Source organism: Artemia sp. Qi Xiang Cuo, chromosome 3 (assembly GCF_049724085.1).
Source record: "Artemia sp. Qi Xiang Cuo chromosome 3, ASM4972408v1, whole genome shotgun sequence".
Lineage (NCBI taxonomy): Eukaryota > Metazoa > Arthropoda > Branchiopoda > Anostraca > Artemiidae > Artemia > Artemia sp. Qi Xiang Cuo.
The window spans coordinates 72,194,925-72,220,513 of record NC_142796.1 but is presented as its reverse complement, the minus strand read 5'-3'; the positions used below and the strand labels follow the sequence as shown (position 1 = coordinate 72,220,513).

Here is a 25,589-nt window from a genome sequence, read left to right as displayed (position 1 = left end):
CTTTTTATCATTATTAATTGCACCTTAATTTATACACAAAAAACACGATTATATGACCTCCGGCTGAAACTAGTATTTTTACAGAAAGCCCAATAAACCTTTGAAACGTTATATCATGGTCTTTAATTATGGGTATTGAAACCTATAGAAACCTGTTTGACAAGTCATGTCCCTTCTGTTGTACTAGATACCTGCCCATGGTAAGGCATGTACCGTTGAAACTGCACTGTATATTTAGTACCCTCCGTATCCGCTCTCTATGATTGGCCCAGAAAATGGGTGTCGACACAGAAACCTGTCTTGTAAGGCATGTCCCTTCTGTATTACTAGATGCCTGTCTGTGGTAAGGCATGTACCGTTGAAACTGCACTGTATATGGTGTAAATGGAGTATATCACCCCTGAAATAACCCCTGATATTGCGTACGTGCACACTACTTATGGGGATGAACTAACCCCCAGCAGCTTTGGAGAGGGATTCTGAACCTTCATAAAAGGTATCATTAATATCCAAGGAACGGTTGAGGGAATTAATTTGAAACTTTCAGGGGATCCTGAAGATCTATCGGAAGGTGACCAGCCCCCTTGTCTTTGTAAGATATCTCCTTCCCTCAGCACTGACCAAAATTCTGAACCAGGCACTATGATTAACTAATCAGAAATTCCAATAACTACGGCTATTAGGATGGTGCACCCCCAACAGCCCCTTGGAAAATGATTATAAATCATATAAATTTCTCCACAGGTTACATGCAGGATTTATCAATCAGGACGTGGTAACGAACTGTAAGTAAGGAGTGACTCGGCTCAATAGTAACCAAAAGTGTGAAAGAAATAACTTTAACAGCAATAGATACATTAGAAGAACCGGCCTATTATGCTGATTTCGCACATATAAGATTCATTAACTTTAGTGTTACCCATCAAAAGCTACGAGCCTGAGAAAATTTGTCTGATTCTAAAAAAAAGGTGGAAATACCCCCTGAAAGTCGAGGAATCTTAATTAAACTCACATCATCACATTTGACGTATCAGAGAACACTACTGTAGAAGTTTCAAGCTCCTATACTCTAAAATGGGGAATTTTGCACCTTTTGCTAGAAGAAAGATCACGGGTGCGTGTTTATTTATTTTTTTCTTTTTTCCAGTGATGATCGTATCAAACTAATGGTCCTAGAAGATTGGGAGACGGTGCATTCGAAAAGAAATTAAAAGTTCTAGTGCTCTTTTTAGCTAATCAAAAAGATTGGAGGGCGACTAGCACCCCTCTCACGCCCCCTTTTTCTCCAAGTTCGTCTGATCAAAAATTCGAAATAGCCATTTTGTTCAGCATAGTAGAAAAATCCAATAACTATGCCTTTAAGAATAAGATAACCCCCAGAACCCGTGGGAAAGGGCTGTAAGTTATGAAACTCTGCCATTACTTGCGTATAGTATTTGTTATTGGGAAGTACACAGAGCATTTGGGGGGGGGGGATTTTTGCTCTTAGGGTGGGTTTCTATGGGGAAAAGTTTCCACAGTGAGCAAAATTTCCAGGAATCGACTTCTCAGGAGAAATGTTACACTCAAGGGAGGGGGATTTGACAGAGTTCCTATACAAAATTCTGTTAGATAATTTAGGAGACCACACTGCCTTTCCATGACGATAAATAAAAGTTCAAATAGGGATAAAATCCTTTTAATAGACAGTGATGATGATAATAGTGATAGAAATTCACAAAAATACCAGATATATCTGGTATTTTTGTGAATTTCTATCACTGTTATCATCATCACTGTCTATTAAAAGGATTTTTTTCCCTATTTGAACTTTTATTTAAAATTCTGTTATTTTCTTACTTCCTCAATTTTGCATGTGAAGATGTTCTAGGACAATGTCCGGGGTAAATTTTCAGCGGGTTTGGATTTCTGAAAAAAAAATTCCACGGAAGGGGGTATTTCCGGAGTGATCAGAAAAACAATAAAAAATTAAAGTGTTTTTCAAATGAAAGTATGCTAATGAGAATTTTTCAGGCTGAATTGTCTGCAAGGAATCTTTAAGGGGGGGGGGATTTCCAGCAAGGGTGGAATCATCCTGAGGAGTTATATGGCAGGGGTGTATTTTACATGGGAGGAACTTTCCACGGAGGAATTTTAGTTGAAAAAACACAAGTTTTTTCAACTAACAGCAAGAAGCATCAACACTCAAAACAAACAGAAATTATTCCTTATATGAAGGGGTGCCCCGTCCTAAAGACCTTGCTGTTTGCCTAAAGTTTAACTGTTCGTCCCAATTTCTAAAGGCGCTGAAAACTTTAGCGTGAAGAGCAAGGTGTTGAGACCGGGGCCAACTTCTTCATATACGGAATAATTTATGTTCGTGTTGAGTTTCAATGTTGCTCATTCAAAAGAAAAGGGGAAATTGTTTTATCATGTGTATGTCACATGCACTTGAACCACACAAGCACTCACACACTAAAATTTTAGTAAAACTAACAAGTCTTTGTTAAAATTTTTCAACAAAAGCGTAAATGGCGATAGGTTTATAGAAGGCAGAGGAGTGAGTCCCCACCCTGGAGGTGAAGGTCCAAGCGTGTTCTTTCAACAGGGTATTACCAAGAGCCTTCGTCCTCCTTTGAAAGCCATCACTACGCCCCCTTCATATTGCTTTGGCTGAAAATTTCAGGACGATTTGAGAGAGATAATAACAAAATTAACACACGCTATGTACATCTATGTTGTCGGAATGGCAGAGGTATAATATCTCGGGAATGGCTAGGGACATTATGTTGAAACTTGCAAGGGACATTGAAGAAAATAGTTATCAGAGGCAACGCTATAGTGTTGCTTATAGAATAGAGTTTCAGTATTATATGTCATTAATTCTTTCCCGGAGACACTTCATATGAAAGGGTTGGTTGTATAAACTTAGGAGGCGGCTCATTCGTTTGGAAATCAGAAGTTCTAGTGCCCTTTTATTACCCTCGTTTTCTCTTCTATGCGATTTTTTCCTTTTAACTAAGCTAACCCCCACGCCCTCTTTCCCCCAAACGTATCTGAGCAAAACTTTGAGATGGCTATTTGTCCAAAATAGTTCAAAGATCAAATAGATATGCCTCCAGGGTTGAAAAAAAACAGCACAGGGGCAAGGTTTGTAAATTATGCAAGTTGTCCGTTGTTAACATATAGGAGAAAATCTACATGGCTGATAGTAGAGAAAATCTTCAGAAGGAATTAGATGCAATAAAAGATTAAAAATTTAGTGGTTAATACTAAGAAGTCAGTAGTATTAGTACTTAGGAGCAAAGAGGAGGTTGATTCTGAGGTTGATTTTAATTTTGGAGAAACGAGGTTAGAGGTTAAAGAGGCATTTGTTTATTTGGGTGTTAAGTTTAGCGCGTTAAATGGAATGTCTAAGCTTGTAGAAGATTGTAATTTAAGGAGTAATAGGTTAATAAAAGTGCTTTTGAGAAGTAATTTAGGTCAGCTATCTGACTTGAGGATCCATAAAAGTGTTCTAGACAAAAGTAGCTTCTAGTCTACATTGTTGGTCTGAGGTTTGGGGTTTCGCTATAGCAGCTAAGTTCAGCTAAAATATTTTATAGAATTTTAGGCTTGAAGGAACAATTTATTTCAGTGGTACTGAAAGGAGATTTGAGGTTTATTACTTTAAGGAGTGTTATATTGATAAGAATTGTGAAATTTTGGGTGAAAATAATTAGGCAACCTAGAGTTCAGCTTCTTAAGTCAGCTTATTTTCAGAGTCTGACGGACGGCAGACGTGATTCGTGGCCAAATTAAGCCAAGAAAATACTTGCCCTTTGTGGCCTTTCGGAGATGTGGAATGAAGGAAAAGGCCCAATGGAAGAAAGCGTGTCAGTATGGAATGAAGTTGAGTGAACCCTAAATGATCAAGAAATCCAAGAGTGGCAAGCTCATAAGGACCAATATATGTCTTTGAGGTTTTACTCCCAAGCTATGGAGTTTTGGGGGAGGAGGTTTATTTTAAATTTGGGTTGAATAGAGAGGATTTGAAGAATTCGTTTTTGGTAATAGGGGATGGTAGGTGAGAGAAGGAAATTCTTGGGAAAGTTGAGGCTGGCGGCTGGCCCCTACTTTTGCCGGGTTCTGGTGGTTCCCACCGAGAAAATCCCTCCGGTGATTTCCCCCCGTAGAAGATTTTCCCTCGGAAATTTCCCCCCGTAGGAGATTTTCCTCCCGGTGATTTCCTCCCTAGGAGATTTCCCTCCCTAGGAGATGTCCCCCCGTCATTTCCCTAATCTAAATAGAGCCTACTTTGTTTCTTGTCTAGGTTCCGAATATCGAAGATTGACAGCGAAAACCTCGTACTGGCGGTACTGTAACTTAATTATCTTAACACTTTCTTTCATGTACTACTGAAAATTCCCCCCCCCACCCTCTCGGAAATGATCGCCACCGGAGACAACCCTTGCCTCAGAGTTATTCGCATAGGATGTCACCCATGGCTCGAAAAACGTTGCAAAATTCTTTTCTTTCTCGGCGGCCTAAAATATAAAAGCGAGTGGAGTACACTTTTTAAATGTCCAGTAAATAGTTGGTTATACACAGTAATAAATCCACGGTTAAAACGTTACACTCTAAAACTAGTATTTCCTGCAATACGCCTCAGGTACTCCACTGTCCCGACGTTCACGTAGTTTCCCATCTGTCGTAGAATTGTGGCATTTAAATCCACATAGTTTTTCTTAATTGATTCACTGGATTATCCCAAATTTGCTTGACCCAGTATGGCACAGCTCGGGAACCTAAATAGCTTTCGAATGGAATAACCGGGGGGGGGGTTAACTGTTATGAAATATTAATCATGGGATTTAATTAAGAAGATTAAGAGATTAAATAGAAGATTAAGAGACATATTCAAACAAGTATGTGTCCAATAAGAGAGTCATGCAAGCTCCCGCTATTTACCCGTGCCCCAGCCATTTAAACATTTGCCTTTCAATTAATTGGACTATCTGTCTTGGCTTTTCTCTATCTACAATTAGCCATGTCTTGATGCCACCTATGCAACCTGCAAAATACTTGGTAACTTCAATTCAAAATCAACGGATTAAGAGATTTCAATTTCAGTCTCAAGGTCTCACGGACCTTGTGGAGGTCGGCATCTCCTATGGGGGGAATTTCCAGGAGGGGGGGGAAGAATCTCCTACGGGAGGAAATTTTCGGGGGAATCTCCTAAGGGGGGAATTTATGGGGGGGGGGAATCTCCTACGGGGTAAAATTTCCGGGGGAAGGGGGGAAATCTCCGGGGGGAGTTTTCTCGGGGAAATCTCCGGGGGGAGTTTTCTCGGGGAAATCTCCTAGACCTACTTTTTCCCTATGTGGGGATGTGTGAATGAGGATTTATTTCATTCTGTATCCGAGTGTGAAGAGCTGTCTAAGTTGCGGAATGACTGTTTTGGAAGAGTGTTTGAGAGTGAATGCTGGTTAATTGAGGGGATGGCTGAGAGGAACGCATGTACTACTAAACAGTTGTGTAAGTTTCTTCGTTTATAAATTAAACATAGGGAATCATGTTTGAGGGGATAGCTTGTTATGGTTTTTAGGAATTGAGCTCTATTACGATTGTTGTTTGTTGGTTAAAATGTTAGAGCTTGTTGTGTTTATGGTTTGTATTATTTAAAGCTGTGTTTTGTTCCTCAAGCTTTGTTTGTAGACTGTATCTTGTGTTGCTATGCCTCGCAGACTTTTTGCAATAAATCTTATCTTATCTATAAGGTTTTTTTTTATGGAAGGGGTAGTAACATAAAATTTAGAGGAGGCTCATTCGAATGGAAATTGAAAGCTCTAGTTCTTTTTTTAAGAGTCAAAAGTGATCAGAGGACAACGAGCTCTCCCTCCAACCCCCTTTTTCCCTGAATGTATACAATCAAAATTTTGAGATAGCCATTTTGTTCAAAATAGTATAAAAGCAAAATAACTGTGCCTCTGGGGATTAAGCCCCCCTTCCAAACTTCCGAGTCATGGCCTGTAAGTTCTGTTGGTTGCCCATTGTTAACATATAAGGTTTTATGGAAGGGGTGGTAGTATAAAATTTGTAGGGGGTTCATTCGATTGAAAATCAAAAGTTCTAGTGTCTTTTTAAGATTCAAAAGTGATCAAAGGACGAAATCCCCCCCCTTCCGGTCAAAGTCTTTTTCCCCAAAAATTTAACTAATCAAAATTTTGGTAGGCGGCAAAGGGCTGTAGCCAAACCCGTCTTTTTAGTAATTTTTTGTTCGTTTTAAGTTTGACTTGAACATTCAGTCTTATTTTTACTTTGTTTTAAGGCTTATTTATTCATCTATATTAGTATCCGTTATCTCTATTTCAATTAATTTAGTTAAGAACTAGATACATTTAAGATTTGTATTTTGATTTTTAGAATTTGCTTCAGGTTTTTGGCTCTGACATGTTGGACGATGTTGGTGACCAAGTTGTATCCATATGATTCGTAGTACAATTAAAATATTTTGTGTTACTTTCCATTCCACAGGCAACATACTAGATCAAATTGAAAGGCAGCAGCCTTTTATTTCAATATTTTCATCGCCTTTCAGATGTCAATTTTGAGTCCTGTTTCTCGCGTGATGATTAGTTTGAAACTCGCAAAGATTTCTATTTGTGTCTCGTCAATGAAAATAACTTTTATGTTGCTTAAATTTTTAAGACGTGACTTGAGGAGTTTCGAAAATTTGGATAAAATATAATTTGACCTGAGCGATCAACCCAGATGAACCGAAATGTACCAGAAAATTTTTGATTGAACCATAAAATGTTCAAATACACTTCATTGTACCAGGACTTCTAATTATGCAAAAACTGCACAATTGCGCCGCGTTGGTAACGCTGGCGACTATTCTATCCGACCTAAGTTATTGACATTCGAGTCTTGGTAGTTTTCCGTAGTCTTTGGTGGTCTTTTAACAATATCAGGTCTTGATATAAACACATTAAATTATTCAACTAATTCTTTGCCAACTTTATGTGGTATACGTGTTGAACTCTTATTAGGCTGTTGACCGAAGTATTGTCCTTCGTAGAACAGCCAAATTAAAATTACGCAAATGAGCCTTTAAACACTTGTAATTACTAGATTTAGTAGACTTTTAATTTATGAAAATGAATCCTACTGAATAAATTCTTCGTCATGATAGTTAACAGTAAACTTGACAACTACAACCTACGAACAACCATGCACCTTATGTATCCAACTCCATCCGAAATAGTTAAAGCCTGTTAAATAGCTTATATCAAGCACAGCAAGCAAAAACGGGTTGCAATAAATTTGGGATAGCTTATCAGAACATACAAGCTATTCGAATCTTCTTGGTAAACCATATTAATTGACCTAACTGCACCAAGCGTCAAAAATTCATCCAATTTTCAATCGTTTTGTTGATTATTTCTGGTTTGCTGTTAAATTCATTAATTATCTTTGTTCTTTGAATAATCCTTTGTATTTACTGCTTACAATTAGTCCTGTAGTCCCAAAACTCCTCGAGATTATCATAAACATGCGGTTCTTTACTGTTATAGTTCAGCGCTTCACAGATACGACAGTAGTGAAAATTGGGTATACCGAAGTAACCGTGCTCGTTTAATTGTTTAAACTTAGTTTTCCATTCGAAGAACGAATTATACAAAGAATTGTTATCATTAATTTTCAATAAATAATTTGCTAACTCTTTAGGGGACTCAAAATCATCAACATGAATAAAGGAATTTTCTGGAGCAAATAACGTATATTCTAATTTAGTAGGTCCCATCACAACGGGGATGATGTTCTTATCAAATGGATTAAACCAAAATTTTTCTGTTATATATCCATCACAATTGGCATTTTCAAATGCCAAATAAAATTTGTACTGTCTCAGTAAAGGACAGTCGGCACCAAACATCTTCGAACCAATGGTACAGTTCTTCGGACCGCAACGTCCTATGATATCCACCGGTATGAACTGCTTCAAGTCTTGAATATAATTCCATCTATCATTTTTACCGATACAATCTGAAGCGTAAATAGCGACTAACTTTTTCTTATTTTCTGTGTAGTCAGTTGGCAGTTCTAGTGCCATATTCTCATCTTCTGGTAGAGGTATAACTCTTCCGTAAGGTACAGGAATATCTGAATCATATCTATAAGTCATTGACCAATTGAAAATGGAGTTAAAGTCTCTCATCGTGTATGTTTTTGATAACAAAAATGTGTTAAATGGATTTTCATCAGTCATAAATATCCAACGCTGAGTAGCAGTTCTGTATTTCGGCAGTGATTCAACCCCTGCAGTTCTGTGCAGATGAAATAATACACCATCAGCATCTTTAAGCTTTGAATGGTCACTAGCGTATACTATCTCACAGTTGTTGACAGAGCAAGCATCAAATGGTGGATGTGATTCTGTGCTAAACCATTTCAAAAATCTTCGTTCAAGATAACTACCGAATTGCCAAACCGCAATCTTGAAAGTTCGATTATGCTGTATTTGATTATTAAAGTCTCCAAGGAACATTCTTCTTCCAAGGACTGACAATTTACGTTTCATAGTTCTGGGCCATGACTTTCTAAACTCCCACAGTTCTTCTACAGAAGGCATGAGGGTCGTTGTAGGGTTTGCTTTGACCTTTTGCTTTAAAATAGCTAGTGCATGGGACTCTTTCACTCCTTGTTTAAAAACATTAAGAGAAGTTTCTTGTTTTATATAAATCACTTGATTTTTGACTACAGATCTCACGAATATGTAATTTAATAATAATATTGCTAGAATAACTTGAAGGATAAATAAAATCCTGCACATTTTCTCATGCTTGTTCAAAAGTCTTACTATTTTAGTCTGTAGTACAGCGTTCATCTGAAATAAGAAAATAAATAAATTAACTAATTATTAAAAACCTTCTTATAAAAGTAAACCTAGGAACTACTATACAAGTAACAATTCATTACACCACAGAACCCTGAGTCAGCTCAGCAAATCAAAGCCGCGCCAGGTTCTGGACTACATTTAATCAGATACAAGAAGAGTATACCACTCTTCAAGGCAGAATCCCTTGCGGAAGAGAGGATTTAACCTCAGTCCTAAGAATTTTCGGCCACGACTTAATCCACTAAACTATCAAAAGGCATTTTTTTTCCAGCAGCCTACCCTGGCCTCACATATCATATAAAAACCGCAGCTCTTTAGTTTTTTGTCTGGTTTAATCCTTACGTCACGATACGTACCTGTGCCTATATTAAATAATTTAATCAGGCTGTTTTGCAATAAGCATCGAATTCAATTCTAAAGATTTCACTATCAGCAAATCAGAAAATCCTAATAAATTGTGGGTCTGATTTTGATACCCTTTATTTTCTATTTAGCGCCTAAATTCATAGATGAGTCACAGCACTTGCAAGCAGAAAGCATTCAGCCCCGTGTCAATTTTGCTGTTTTCCGAAAAACTCTGATTTTACTTAGTTCCCTCCCTGTAAAAATAACGCGAATTCCTGTGCACAGACCCAGGGACACATGTTTGAGAGAAGTACGAGCATCTTCATACATGAAAGAAAAACAGACCATTGATAGTTCAGAAAATCCTAAGAAATAGGTGACGGTATTAGGACCTGATGACCCATATGGCGGTCATCCATGATGACCCATATGGCGGTATGGTAGAATACCCACTTGATGTCTGGCTCAGGGTCCCTCCAGCATTCAAAAACGTGGACGACAGAAAACGACACCTGGCAGATGCCTAGAAAAGGATGCTACATTGGTGGAACGTCTTTGGGACATTTATGGCCGCAAGATCTTCAGAGGTCACCATAGAGAGGTACCATGGTCGCATTATGTGCCGACCGACGTGGAAGAAACTAAGTCTAAGTAAGTAACGGCGTTGGCATAATGAAATATTTAGCCAAAAAGGTGTACCCACTTGTACCCTGATATAAGGGTGAAAGTCATACTTTTGTTTTGGTGGGGGAAGTGAAGTGGGTGTAATCTCCCAAAGATCAGTTTCACGGAAAGAGATTAGATATTATTCCTCAGTTTGCTCGTGTGTTACACTTTCATGTCATGTCCAAAACGAAAGCAGGTATTCATTGTTTTTTTTAGTTCTGCAGAAAGAAAAAATTAGATTTTAAACTTCTTGTAGTAACAGCTTTTTGCTCAAGGATTTAAATAATAAGAATAATTAAAATTATAATCCGTAGCTAAATTAAAGTAAGAACCCATCAGAAGGCACTACGGGGCACCTCTGCTGCCATCTATAATCGAGTCTAACTGTACCTAACCGCATAGACAATGTTATAAATCGACGAAGGGGACAAGATCAAACTAAATTTCTGGGAAGTTGATTTGCAAAATCAACGGGGAATACTAATGTATCATGAAGGGAAGTAAGAAACTAAAATGCTTCATTTTCTTTGGTCTGAGAGATAAATATTAATATTCTTTCGAAGCCTTAATAGTGTAACTAGGAACAGCTTAGATATATTTTAAAAAATTTAAACGAGATCAAGACATATTGAATATATTTAACGTGAGAAATGGTTTCCTGGGAATTTTAAATGTGACAGCGCAGGGATGACGAAACAAAAGGAACATTCAGAAATTACGTTTAGGGGATTATTTGGGCGAAATCAAATTAATCTATATTTTAGGGATTATTTGGACGAAACAGATTGAGACATTTTAGTGGATAAATTTGGAAGAAGTAGATACGAAAAAGGTACTCAGGGAATGCTAACTCTATTAAGAGATACATATTATTTTTTATTTGAGCAGTTCTCGACGGTGTTCTGTATAATACACAATTAGCATTTGAAGTGTTGTAAGGTCCCCTGACCCAACCTCCAAGGGGCCCCCTCCCTCCAACTTTTTGTGCCCACTCGCCTCCATCCCATTTTTTTATACTTTTTTGAAGGTTATTTTTTAACATAATAATTTTATTTCAACTTTTTTTTACATGTCTTAGAATGAACAAGTACACAATATGGGATTAGTGAGACGATTATGCATTTGAACATCAAGGACCGCAACTCCCAATGGCCCTAGCCACCAAGGACCTCAACCTCCAAGGTCACCTCTCCCCAGCCTCCAGGGGGCCCCCTCCAACTTTTGGGCCCATCCCCCCGTTTGTATACTTTTTTTGAAGTTTATTTTTTTGAACTTTTTTTATTTTTTAACGGGATAATTTTATTTCAACTTTTTTTTACTTGTCTTAGAACAACATAAAACATATTTAAAGTATCAAAAAATTCAAATTTAAGCTAGATTTCTTAACGTATGTAGATTTGTGTTGTCTAAAACCTATGATTTGGGGTGCTTGGTTTACTATTTCGCACTTTTCTGACCAAGGTTTATTAGCATGTCGTAGGTGTGTGTTGTCTGAAATCTATGATTTGGGATGTATGGTTTACTATATAAGACTTTTCTTAGCTAAGTTTATTAACATTTTGTAGGTATGTGTTGCATGAAACTTTGGATTTGCGATGTATAGTTTGCTATTTGGACTTTTCTGAGCTAGCTTTTCTAACTTTTCGTAGGTGTATGTTGTCTGAAACCTATGATTAGGGATGCATGGTTTACTATTTCACAATTTTCTGAGCTAGGTTTTATAGCGTTTCATAGGTGCATGTTGTATGAAACACATGATTAACTTTAACATTTTTTGTGGGAGGTGGATGATAACCCCAGGCCTCATTGGCTATATTTTTGCATATTTTTTAATAAAGTTAGGTTTTAGTTTTCAGAAATATGAACATCCCCATTTAAAATACATGTGATTTTATGAATAACATTTGATTTTTTTTAATAAAGTTGGGTTTTAGTTTAAAGAAATACGAACATCCTGATTTAAAATACATATGATTTTATTAATAATATTTAATATTTTAATAAAGTAGGGTTTTATTTTTCGGAAAAAAGAACACCCACGTTTAAAATACATCTGGTTTTGTTAATAATATTTGATATTCTAATAAAATAATTTCTTTGTCGAAATTAACGATAGTTCTTTTCTTAATATTCCTCCTATACCAGCTTTACAAGTTAAAGTATTCATCTTTTTTCACTCCCAACATTACTTTACGGCTTTTTGTATACCCCAACACCAAGAAATACATTTCAAAAGGCTTTATTATATTATTTCAGATCAAGCTCTTCTCGTTATATTCCTCCTAAGCCCATTTTACAAGTTGAAGTACTCATCTTCATCTTTTTTCACTCCCAGCATTACTTTACGACTTTTTGCATACCCCAACACCAAGCAAATATTTTTCAAAAGGCTTTGTTATATTATTTCAGAACAAGTTGTTTTCTTAATATTCCTCCTAAATCCGTTTTACAAGTAGAAGAGCTCATCTTTTTCAATCCAAACATTACTTTACGACTTTTTTGCATAACCCTACACCAAGAAATACTTTTCAAACGACTTTATAATATTATTTCAGAACAAGTTCTTTTCTTAATATTCCTCCTGAACCCGTTTTACAAGTTGAAGTACTCATCTTTTTCACTCCCAACATTACTTTACGACTTTTTGCATACCCCAACACCAAGCATTTTCAAAAGGCTTTATTATTTTATTTCAGAACAACTTATTTTTTAATATTCCTCCTAAACCCATTTTACAAGTTGAAGTACTCATCTTCAATTTTTTTCACTCCCAACATTACTTTACGACTTTTTGCATACCCCAACACCAAGCAAATATTTTTCAAAAGGCTTTATTATATTATTTCAGAACAAGTTGTTTTCTTAATATTCCTCCTAAACTGGTTTTATAATTTGAAGAACTCGTCATTTTCACTCCCAACATTACTTTACGACTTTTAGCATACCCCAACACCAAGCAATATTTTTTAAAAGGATTTATTTTATTATTTCAGAACAAGTTCTTTTCGTAATATTACTCCTAAACCTGTTTTATAATTTGAAGTACTCGTCATTTTCACTCCCAACAATACTTTATGACTTTTTGCATACCCCAACACCAAGCAAATACTTTTCAAAAGGTTTTATTATATTATTTCAGAACAAGTTCTTTTCTTAATATTCCTCCTAAACTGGTTTTATGATTTGAAGAACTCGTCATTTTCACTCCCAACATTACTTTACGACTTTTTGCATACCCCAACACCAAGCAATACTTTTTAAAAGGCTTTATTATATTATTTCAAAACAAGTTCTCTTAATATTCCTCCTAAACCCATTTTAGAAGTTGAAGTACTCATCCTTTGCACCCCCAACATTACTTTACGACTTTTTGAATACCCCATCACCAAGCAATACTTTTCAAAATGCTTTATTTTATTATTTCAGAACAAGTTCTTTTCTTAATATTCCTCCTAAACCTCTTTTACAAGTTAAAGTACTCATCTTTTTTCACTCCCAACATTACTTTACGACTTTTTGCATACCCCAAAACCAAGAAATACATTTCAAAGGGCTTTATTATGTTATTTCAGAGCAAGTTCTTTTCTTAATCTTCCTCCTAAATCCATTTTACAAGTTGAAGTACTCATTTTTTTTCACTCCCAACATTACTTTACGACTTTTGCATACCCCAACGCCAAGCAAATACTTTTCAAAAGGCTTTATTATATTATTTCAGAACAAGTTCTTTTCGTAATATTCCTCCTAGACCTGTTTTACAAGTTGAAGTACTCATCTTTTTCACTCCCAACAATACTTTACGACTTTATGCATACCCCAACACAAAGCAATACTTTTCAAAAGGCATTATTATATCATTTCAGAACAATTTCTTTTCTTAATATTCCTCTTAAACCCGTTTTACAAGTTAAAGTACTCATCTTTTTTCACTCCCAACATTACTTTACGACTTTTAGCATTACCCAACATCAAGCAAATACTTTTCAAACGGCTTTATTATATTATTTCAGAACAAGTTCTTTTCGTAATATTTCTCCAATACCTGTTTTAAAAGTTGAACCAGTCATCTTTTTTCACTCCCAACATTACTCTACGACTTTTTGCATACCCCAAAACCAAGCAATACTTTTCAAAGGGCTTTATTATATCATTTCAGAACAGTTTCTTTTCTTAATATTCCTCCTAAACCCATTTTACAAGTTGAAGTACTCATCTTTTTTACTCCCAACATTACATTAACAACTTTTTGCATACCCCAACACCAAGCAATACTTTTCAAAACGCTATATTATATCATTTCAGAACAATTTCTCTTAATATTCCTCCTAAACCCACTTTACAAGTCGAAGTACTCATCCTTTTCGTTCCTAGCGTTACTTTACGACTTTTTGAATACCCCAACACCAAGCATTTTCCAAAGGCTTTATTATATTATTTCAGAACAAGTTCTTTTCTTAATATTCCTCCTAAACCCGTTTTACAAGTTGAAGTACTCATCTTTTTTCACTCCCAACAATACTTTATGACTTTTTGCATACCCCAACACCAAGCAAATACTTTTCAAAAGGCGTTATTATTTTATTTCAGAACAAGTTCTTTTATTAATATTCCTCCTAAACTGGTTTTATAATTTGAAGAACTCGTCATTTTCACTCCCAACATTACTTTACGACTTTTTGCATACCCCAACACCAAGCAATATTTTTTAAAAGGATTTATTTTATTATTTCAGAACAAGTTCTTTTCGTAATATTCCTCCTAAACCGGTTTTATAATTTGAAGAACTCGTCATTTTCACTCCCAACATTACTTTACGACTTTTTGCATACCCCAACACCAAGCAAATACTTTTAAAAAGGCTTTATTATATTATTTCAGAACAAGTTCTTTTCGTAATATTCCTCCTAAACCGGTTTTATGATTTGAAGAACTCGTCATTTTCACTCCCAACATTACTTTACGACTTTTTGCATACCCCAACACCAAGCAATACTTTTTAAAAGGCTTTATTATATTATTTCAAAACAAGTTCTCTTAATATTCCTCCTAAACCCATTTTAGAAGTTGAAGTACTCATCCTTTGCACTCCCAACATTACTTTACGACTTTTTGCATACCCTAACACCAAGCAATACTTATCAAAAGGCTTTATTATATTATTTCAGAACAACTTCTTTTCTTAATATTCCTCCTACACCTGTTTTACAAGTTATAGTACTCATCTTTTTTCACTCCCAACATTACATTACGACTTTTTGCATACCCCAACACCAAGAAATACATTTCAAAAGACTTTATTATATTATTTCAGAACAAATTCTTTTCTTAATATTACTCCTAAACCCATTTTACAATTTGAAGTACTCATCTTATTTTACTCCCAACATTACTTTACGACTTTTGGCATACCCCAAAACCAAGCAAATACTTTTCAAAAGCCTTTATTATATTATTTCAGAACAAGTTCTTTTCGTAATATTCCTCCTAGACCTGTTTTACAAGTTGAAGTACTCATCTTTTTTCACTCCCAACAATACTTTACGACTCTTTGCATACCCCAGCACCAATCAATATTTTCAAAACGCTTTATTATATCATTTCAGATCAAGTTCTTGTCTTAATATTCCTCTTAAACCCGTTTTACAAGTTAAAGTACTCATCTTTTTTCACTCCCAACATTACTTTACGACTTTTAGCATTACCCAACATCAAGCAAATACTTTTCAAAAGGCTTTATTATATTATTTCAGAACAAGTTCTTTTCGTAATATTTCTCCAATACCTGTTTTAAAAGTTGAACCAGTCATCTTTTTTCACTCCCAACATTACTCTACGACTTTTTGCATACCCCAAAACCAAGCAATACTTTTCAAAGGGCTTTATTATATCATTTCAGAACAGTTTCTTTTCTTAATATTCCTCCTAAACCCATTTTCCAAGTTGGAATACACATCTTTTTTAACTCCCAACCTTAATTAACGACTTTATGCATACCCCAACACCAAGCAATACTTTTCAAAACGCTATATTATATCATTTCAGAACAATTTCTCCTAATATTCCTCCTAAACCCAATTTACAAGTTGAAGTACTCATCCTTTTCTTTCCCAGCGTTACTTTACGACTTTTTGAATACCCCAACACCAAGCAATACTTTTCAAAAGGCTTTATTATATTATTTCAGAACAAGTTCTTTTCTTAATATTCCTCCTAAACCCGTTTTACAAGTTGAAGTACTCATCTTTTTTCACTCCCAACATTACTTTATGACTTTTTGTATACCCCAACACCAAGCAAATTATTTACAAAGGGTTTTATTATATTATTTCAGAACAAGTTATTTTCGTAAAATTCCTCCTAAACCTGTTTTACAAGTTAAAGTACTCATCTTTTTCACTCCCAACATTACTTTACGACTGCTTGCACACCATAAAACCAAGCAATACCTTTCAAAAGGCTTTATAATATTATTTTAGAAAAGTTCTTTTCTTAATATTCCTCCTAAACCTGTTTTACAAGTTGAAGTACTAATCTTTTTTCACTCCCAACATTACTTTACGACCTTTAGCATACCACAACACCAAGCAATACTCTTCAAAATGCTTTATTTTATTATTTCAGAACAAGTTCTTTTCGTAATATTTCTCCTACACTGTTCTATAAGTTAAAGCATTCATCTTTCTTCACTCCCAACAATACATTACTACTTTTTGCAGACCCCAACACCAAGAAATACTTTTCAAAAGGCTTTATTATATTATTCCAGAATAAGTTCTCTTCTTAATATTCCTCCTAAACCTGTTTTACAAGTTGCAGTATTCATCTTTTTTCAATCCCAACACCAAGCAAATATTTTTCAAAAGGCTCTATTTTTTTATTTCAGAACACGTTTTTTTCTTAATATTCCTCCTAAATCCATTTTACAATTTGAAGTACTCATCTTTTTTCACTCCCAACAATACTTTACGACTTTTTGCATACCCCAACACTAAGCAATACTTATCAAAAGGCTTTATTATATCATTTAACAATACATTTTTTTCTTGATGTTCCTCCTAAACCCATTTTCCAAGTTGGAATCCACATCTTTTTTCACTCCCAACAATACTTTACGACTTTATGCATACCCCAACACCAAGCAATACTTTTCAAAAGGCTTTATTATATCATTTAAGCACAAGTTTTCTTAATATTCCTATTAAACCCGTTTTACAAGTCGAAGTACTCATCTTTTTTACTCCCAATATTACATTACTCACTTTTTGCACACCCCAACACCAAGAAATACTTTTCAAAAGGTTTTATTATATCATTTCAGAACAATTTCTTTTCTTAACATTCCTCCAAAAACGGTTTTAAAAACTGAAGTACTCATCTTTTTTCACTCCCAACATTACTTTACGACTTTTTGCGTACCCCAACACCAAGCCATACATTTCAATAGGCTTCATTACATTATTTCAGAACAAGTTATTTTCTTAACATTCCTCTTAAACCCGTTTTACCAGTTGAAGTACTCATCTTCTTCACTCCCAACATTAGTTTACGACTTTTTACATACCCCAACACCAAAAGTCCAAAAAGACCTGAAAGTGTGTTCTCCGACATGCTGAATCGAAAAGTATAATTTTCATGGAGATTATTCAACTTTTTAAGGTTAATTTAAACTAGGTTACGTGCGCGCACGTAACCACACGTTCAGACAACAACACGTTAATATTGGGAGTTCAGACAACACACATCTACATAAGTTAAGAAATCTAGATTAAAAGTGATTTTTTTTGCTTTAAATGTGTTTTATGTCATTCTAAGACATGTAAAAAAAGTTGAAATAAAATTATCATGTTAAAAAAGAAAAGTTCAAATAAATAAACTTCAAAAAAACGTATACAAAAATGGGGGATGGGCCCAAAAAGTTATAGGGGTTCCCTTAGAGGTTGGGGAGAGGGGACCTTGGAGGTTGAGGTCCTTGGTGGCTAGGGTCATTGGGGGTTGCGGTCTTTGAAGTTCAAATGCATAATCGTATCACTAATCCCATATAGTGTATTTGTTTATTCTAAGACATGTAAAAAAGTTGAAATAAAATTATCATGTTAAAAAATAAACTTCAGAAAAGTATAAAAAAATCGGGTGAGGGCGAGTGGGCCCAAAAAGTTGGTGGGAGGGGGCCCCTTGTAGGTTGGGACAGGGGACCTTACAACATTTCAAATGCTACTTGTGTATTATACAGAACACCGTCGAGGATTGCTAAAAAATATGTATCTCTTAATAGAGTTAGCATTCCCTGAGATGCCTTACCTTTTTCGTTTCTACTTCTTCTAAATTTATCTCCCAAAATGTCTCAATCTGTTTCGCCCAAATAATCCCGAAAATTTCGCTAAATTTGCTTCGCCCAAATAATCCCCTAAACGTAATTTCTGAATGTTCCTTTTATTTTGGAATCCCTTCACTGTCACATTTAAAATTCCCAGGAAACCATTTCCCGCGTTAAATATATTCAATCTGTCTTGATCTCGTTTGAAGTTCTGAAAATATATCTAAGGTGTTCCTAGTTACACTATTAAGGCTTCGAAAGAATATTAATATTTATATTTCTCAGACCAAAGAAAATGAAGCCTTTTAGTTTCTTAATTCCCCTCATGATTCATTAGAATTCCCCGTCGATTATGCAAATCAATTTCCCAGAAATCTAGTCTGATCTAATCCCCTTCGTAGATCAATAACATTGTCTATGTGGTTAGGTACAGTTAGACTTGATTATAGATGGCAACAGAGGTGCCCCGTAGTGCCTTCTGATGGGTTCCTACTAATTAAGTTAAAATTATGTTTTTTTTCCTTGACAGTTAAATCAAAATGACTTGGAACTTGTCAATTTTTGTGCAAGATTTCCTTGAATAATTCCTTGAAATCCTTGAATAAATGAATCATTCATTAGAGGTACAATTCTTATTTTCCAAGCGAGTAAGAAAGATATTAGCATATATCTGTATCCAATGTAAAGTATCAAAAGTCAATAAATCAGAAACAAATTATCTCACATTTTCCATGGGACTAAAGACAATGTATTAGTCTTAGGGGATGTACAACCCATTTTGAAGGGTAGCCAAGGCATCAAGTTTCAAATGACAACCGACATACGATATTAACGGAATTAACGACGATAAAAAAAAGGTTAATTTTACCCTTGAAATGAGAACATGCTCCCCTATGAAGCATTCCGATCTTGAAGTAAATTAAATAATTTTTTTTTAACTGAAAGTAAGGAGAGACATTAAAACTTAAAACGAACAGAAATTATTCCGTATATGAAAGGGGCTCTCCCCTCCTTAACGCCTCGCTATTTACGCTAAAGTTAGACTCTTTCTCAAAACTCTCTTTTTTAAAACAATAAAAAAAACTTTAGCGTAAAGAGCGAGGCGTTGAGGTGGGGACAGCCCCTTTCATATACGGAATAATTTCTGTTCGTTTTAATTTTAATGTCGTTCCTTACTTTCAATTAAAAAAACTTTTTTTTTTATTTAATTTTGATCGTGTTTTTAAACAATTCTGGGAAATCCGACGCCCCCTTCATAGCAATATCCTTTCCCACATGAAAACTTCCTCCATGGAAAGATCCTCCTTCATAACCCCCGACCCATTGACTTGGGGCGAACATCCCAAGGGTATTGGTATTGAATTGGGGGCCAACCCCCTCATATATGTAATAATTTCTGTTCGTTTTAAGTTTTAATGTTGTTTCCTTACTTTCTGTTTAAAAAACTTGTTTTTTTTTCATTTAATTTCTGATCGTTTTTGAAATAATACTGAGAAATCCGGCACCCCCTTCATAGAAATGTCCCTTGCCGCAAGGAAGCATCCTCAACGGAAAGATTCTCCCACGTAATCCCCTCCTCCAGCCCCCCCATCATTAAAATCCTTCCTGAAAACGTCTGTATACTTCCCAATAACCAATACTATATGTAAACAATGGGCAAAGTTCATAACTTGTAGCCCTTCCCCCTGGAACTGTGGAGGATTAAGTCCTCCTCAAACACATATTTATTAGATTTTCGACTAAGCTGAACCAAATGGCTGTCTCAAAATTTTTATTGGGTGACTTCAGGAAAAAAAATGAGCGTTGGAGGGGGCCAAGTTGTCCTACAATTTTTTTAGTCACTTAAAAAGGGCACTAGAACTTTCGATCGATACAATCATCCCTGAGGAAATAAAAAAACAATTAAAATAAATAAATAAACACGCATCCGTAATCTTTCTTCTGACAAAAAAAATACAAAATTCCACATTTTTGCAGATAGGGGCTTGAAACTTCTACAGTAGGGTTCTCTGATACTCTGAATCCGATGGTGTGAGTTGAGTCTGAATCCGATGGTGTGTAAAGTTCTCTGACTTTTAAGGGGTGTTTCCCCCTTTTTTGAAAATAAGGCAAATTTTCTCAGGCGCGTAACTTTTGATGGATAAAATTAAACTTGATGAAACTTATATATTTGAAATCAGCATAAAAATTTGATTCTCTTGATATATTTATTGGCCGTTTTTAGGGTTTCGGTTACTATTGAGCCGTTTCGCTCCTTACTTACAGTTCGTTACCACGAACTGTTTGACTAATAATAATATTCGATAATCAAAAACTGTTGATTTTTCAATCTTCCCGGGGGACATTCCTCCTCATTCTTGAGATGACGAGGATGATTTCAAAATTTCAATTGTACCTACCTTCCTTCCTCGTCGCTTAAATAATTTGACTTCTATCTCGGGAGAAATTCCCTTTCCATCCCTATTACTTCTTGTAATTTCTGTACTTTTGAAAGCTTAATGTTCGGTTTTTTTCTTTATTAATCAAAAAAACTTTTTGTAAAAAATAAGTTTTTAAAAAACAGTAAAGAACTCAATTAAACCAAAAAATGAAAAAAAATAGAATCAAATAATCTACCAAGCATACAACTACCACAAATTAGTATTAATAAATAAATGAAAACCAAAACAAACAGAAATTAAAATAAGTCAAACTCAAAACGAGCAGAAATTAATCTGAGTATGGTTCTAAGCCCTATGATTTCTAAGAGCCAGAATATAAGTTTCAGTTTAATATACATATGCTGATATATATTCCTTAAAATCTTAATTAATTTTGATTTCTTAAAGTTATAAAAGTGAAAACATTTAAAAGAATTTTAAGTGTTAAAAAGGGCACTAGCCCTTTGAATTCCCAATCGAATGAGCTCTTTTTGAAGTTTCTACGACAACGCTTTCTATAAAAATCTTATATGCCCCAAGGGCATAACTTACAATCCATGCCCTGAGGGTTGTGGGGGAGTGTCCTCCTCAAAAACACAATTTCTATCTGGAAATCAACAGATCTGTAAATCTATCTGAACAAAATGGCTATCTCAAAATTTTGGTTGGATGTGTTTGGGGAAATGGTGGGCTTAGAAGGAATGTTAGTTGCCTTGCAACCACTTTCGACTATTAAAAAGGGACAAGCCAATCCAATTTCTAATCGAATGAGCTCTTTTCGAAGTTTCTACGACAACTCCTTCGATACGAAGTGCCCTGGTCTAAAGAAAAAAATAAATAAATAAAGAATTCATTGTGCCAACATCGTTCTTTACTTAGGCAGCGCTATTGCGCTGCCTATGATAAGAAAACAAAGTTACTCTTAATACAGTAAAATTATGAAAAATCCAACTTTGGCCATTCGCTGTAAATCAAACAATCAAACAATCAAAAATCAAACTTTGTCCAACTTATGCAACTACAAGCTAACTCAGTAGCCTATCTGCAGATCGCGAGCATTTCTAAGTTTTAAGACTTTGGACTTTTTCAATGTTCATTAACTTTAAGCTTGCTTCTGCAACTGCAGATCTAGTTCCACGAAGGAGTGTGAGGAGTGTTTGACAAAACTTTTTACCAATTTGCAATCTTTCAACAAGGGCACTAATTGGAGACAGGAGGGGGTGGCACTTGCCCCATCTAGATTCTAGAAATACTGTTTTCTTTGCATTTAGAACTCTTCAATAAATAAATCCAATACGTCCTCCCTAGATTTTGAAAGTACTTTTGTTTCTATCTACTACAACTACTACTAGTAACAACTCAGTGAAACACTAACCCACCTGAGGCCAACGCAGATACGTACGCTCTTCCTTCTCCATCCAAATCTATTCAAAACCTCCCTCGTTACACACTACCAAGAAGTTCCAGTATCCCTTGAATCCTTCCTTACGACCTGATTTTTTTTTTTTGACCTTTGATGGTTGGCTAAAATTGGATGATATTTTGGCAATCTCTCATCTTTCAGCTGCAGAAAACGTTATGCCCATTTTAACCTTTCTATCATTGCCCTAGAAAGGATAGAACCACATTTTTCGTACAGCTTATTTTGGAAATACGGCAAGTCAGACCGATACCCAAACAAATCCGTAGAAAATTCCTCTAGAAAACATCCAATAAATCTTCCTCCGTCTTTTGAGCACCCGCGTTTCAGAACTTGACCCCTACTTGACATTGACCTTGACATACTAGACCTTGGTTCTCAGACTCATCTTCCTATTATTCCAAACTTTTTCCAACTGTGAAAAAACCCCGTGGGTCTTCGTTACTCTACTTTTAACGTTTTCACTGCATCCACTAATAATGCTATCTAGGTAAGTAAAACCATCCATATAATCAATTTTCTCGTTATCTAACATTAGCTCTTCACGTTCACTTATACTCAGTGTAAGTGACTTAGTCTCGTTAAAAATAATTTTCAAGCCTACTCTTCCACCCTGAGCTTTTAAAACCTCTAAAAAAAACATTAATTTGGCTAATATTTTAATCTAGGACGCTCAAATCATGAGCATAATCTTTGTCTGGAAGAGTTTCACTTTCCCAATTGATTACACTCTGTCTCATAATCTTTGTTGTGTTCCATAGGCCAAGTTTCATCAAAATGACCCATATAAATGGGGATAGAACGCAACCCTACTTAACTTACTTACTTAGACTTAGGTATTCCTACGCCGGCGTCCACATACTTGGACAGCGGTGTCACTGCACAATGACCCTTGAGTGCTACAGACTAAAGATCTTCGATTGACGAATCGAACATTGCAGTATTCTTCCCCAGACGTCCTTCTACTATAGTTTTTGGTCGTCCAGCACAAAACATCGTAAGGGAAGTGACCATTTCCGATGTGCGTTATGTGACCCCAGTATCGCGATTGACTGTGATTTTATCGATCACAAGCGGATGTTTCGTTTTTTCAAGCATGAAAGCGAGTGCTATCTTGTTAGTTTGATGAAATGCAAGAATCCTCAGAGGTCCTTCTACTATAGTTTTTGTCGTCCACACCTTGTAATACCGGAAAAGATCCAGCACAATACATCGTGAGGGAAGTGACCATTGCCCATGTCCACTATGTGACCCCAGTATCGCGATTGACTGTGTCCAAGAATGTGTCTGAGACATTTGTTCGTAAGTCCATGTCGTAAGTCCAATCGCAAGAATTTGTTAGTAATCCATTCGTTTTTTTATTTAAATCCAGATTCAGCTCCATGGAGTAAGCCATATTCTACCACACGTTCCTGAGCTTATTGAAAGCGCTTCCATCTTCCGTTTTCCACGTATGTAATACGTGTGAAAATTTCACACTCAAAGCTTCCGTCAAATTCAATGAGGATTCTAAGGTACTTAAATTCTTTATTTTTCTTAAGTAGATCAGTTCCAAGTTGGAGTAGAGAGACAGGTAATTTATCTACACTCTTTACTGCATAATTATGTTTCCTTCGTACTTACTGACGGGCTCCGCTTTGTTTGCAGGTTTCCTAATGTTTTGCTGCAACTCTCCCTTCAAGATGAGATGAAAGGGCTGTGATGAGATAAAAGCATAAGCACCGTCACACAGGGTGCGTTTCTGGTTCAGTTGATTCCACCTGTGAAGTTGCCCTTTCGAAGTTTGCAATCTATTAGGATGGCAAGCAGAAGTGGTGACAAAATACATCTTTAATTGAAGTTATCAAGTATTTTGCAGTAGGTTGCATAGGTTGCATCAAGACATGGCTAATTGTAGACAGAGAAAAGCCAAGACAGATAGTCCAGGTAATTGAGAGGCAAATGTTTAAATGGCTGGGGCACAGGTATTCATGACTCTCTTATTGGACACATACTTGTTTGTTAGTTTTTGGAAAGACATGCCTGCCTAGAGTGTCAGGCATGCTGACCAAGAATTTGAAAATTAACATAAAACCGTTAGATTGCCTGTAATGAGGGGCAAACAAGGCACGCCCGCCTATGGTCTTAAGAAGGCTGACCAAGAATTTAGAATTGACATAGGATCATAAGTTTGCTTGAAATAACAGGCAGACAATCGTTTAAAGCCATCTTTATCTTTCAAATAGTACCTATTTGTTGCCTAAGCTCAGCCCCACATTCTGACAAAAATTGAATTTTTCATAAATTTTTCAAATTTTTGGGTCACTTGCCCGAGACTTTGGGCGGGTTGGCACCCCCAAATATTGTCCCAAGTTCCTCTCTCAATTTAGCACTTGTTCGAGGATGCCCAGCGTCTCCATTCCCTTTTCCAATAGTATCTATTCATTGCCTCAGTTCAGTTCAGCAATCTGAGCCAATTTCCACTTTATCAAGTTTAGAGTCACTTGCCTGAAACTCTGGGAAGGCGAGGTTGCCACCTCCAAAAATTGTCCTAACTTCCACTCTCGCCTTAGAACTTATTCACGGATACCTAAAACCGTCAACGGTTAGACTGTTTCCCTAGCGGTAACCATGCATGCACTACACACATACCAACAATATTTTTTTTTCATTTTCACATGGGGAGAGAACACTGAACCATTCAGTAGGGTTCCCGCCATCAGCCCATACGATTGAACAGCTGTTTGTTGCACAGTGCAACAAGCATAAGCACGAATTTTTTAGGGAATCCATAATAACGCAGTATTCTCCATAATGAGTCCATGTGGACTGAGTCAAATAGCTTTAGGAAGTCAACAAATGCTATTATAATGTCGATCTGCCAATGATTCGATTCATCAAAAAGCACTCTCTAACAAAAATTCTACCAATTCAAAAGCCATGTTGCTCATCTCTAAGTATTTTGTCGACTTTGGACTAAAACTGATTCAGTAGCTCTTGACAGAGGACTTTACTCCCTACGGATTGTAGTGTGATGACTTGCTAATTATTGAAATCAACTGTTTTACCTTTCATTAACAGCTTGAGAATTATTCCTTTTTTCAACTCACTATACTGTGAATTTCTGTGAACAGAAACTGTGAATACTCACAGTTCCCCATATCTGAGTAAAAATGTCATCCAAGGGTTTGGTAAATTCTTGGGGTCCATATTTCAAAAATCCGGATTCAAGACCTTCAACTCCAGCAGTTTTACTGCTCTTAAGCTTGTGTAGTTCTGTCTAAACTTCCAATAAGCATATAGTGTTTGTGCTAATATCAAGCTATAAGAGTGACAATTCATATGGAGGATCTACACGGTTCGGAGGGGAAGGAAAACTGAGTTGTTCGGTAAAGTACTCCTTCCTTCTTTTGTCGATGTCCTCTTTCTTAGTGAGTAGCTGTCCATCCGTACTTTGGATGGCAGTTCAGGCCTTTTTGAGTCTCCGATGATTTACATTGTAATGCGATAAACTTTCTGGGTATCACCCTTACTAGCTTTTGTCTCAGCTTCAGCAGCCTTTGTTTCAAGAAAAATGTTTA

At 35.9% G+C, this 25,589-nt stretch overlaps 1 protein-coding gene across 1 annotated transcript in view; it reads right to left on the bottom strand.

Annotated features, from left to right (window-relative positions):
* Positions 1 to 5,293: 5,293 nt before the first annotated feature.
* The window catches only part of LOC148954499 (inactive fucosyltransferase B-like), a 38,255-nt gene continuing 17,959 nt past the window's right edge, over positions 5,294 to 25,589 (bottom strand). Inside the window, exon 2 of the mRNA XM_089086554.1 lies at positions 5,294 to 8,852. Coding sequence (XP_088942680.1) covers positions 7,464 to 8,852 — 1,389 coding nt within the window. The 3' untranslated portion in view covers positions 5,294 to 7,463. The remainder of the gene's footprint in view (positions 8,853 to 25,589) is intronic.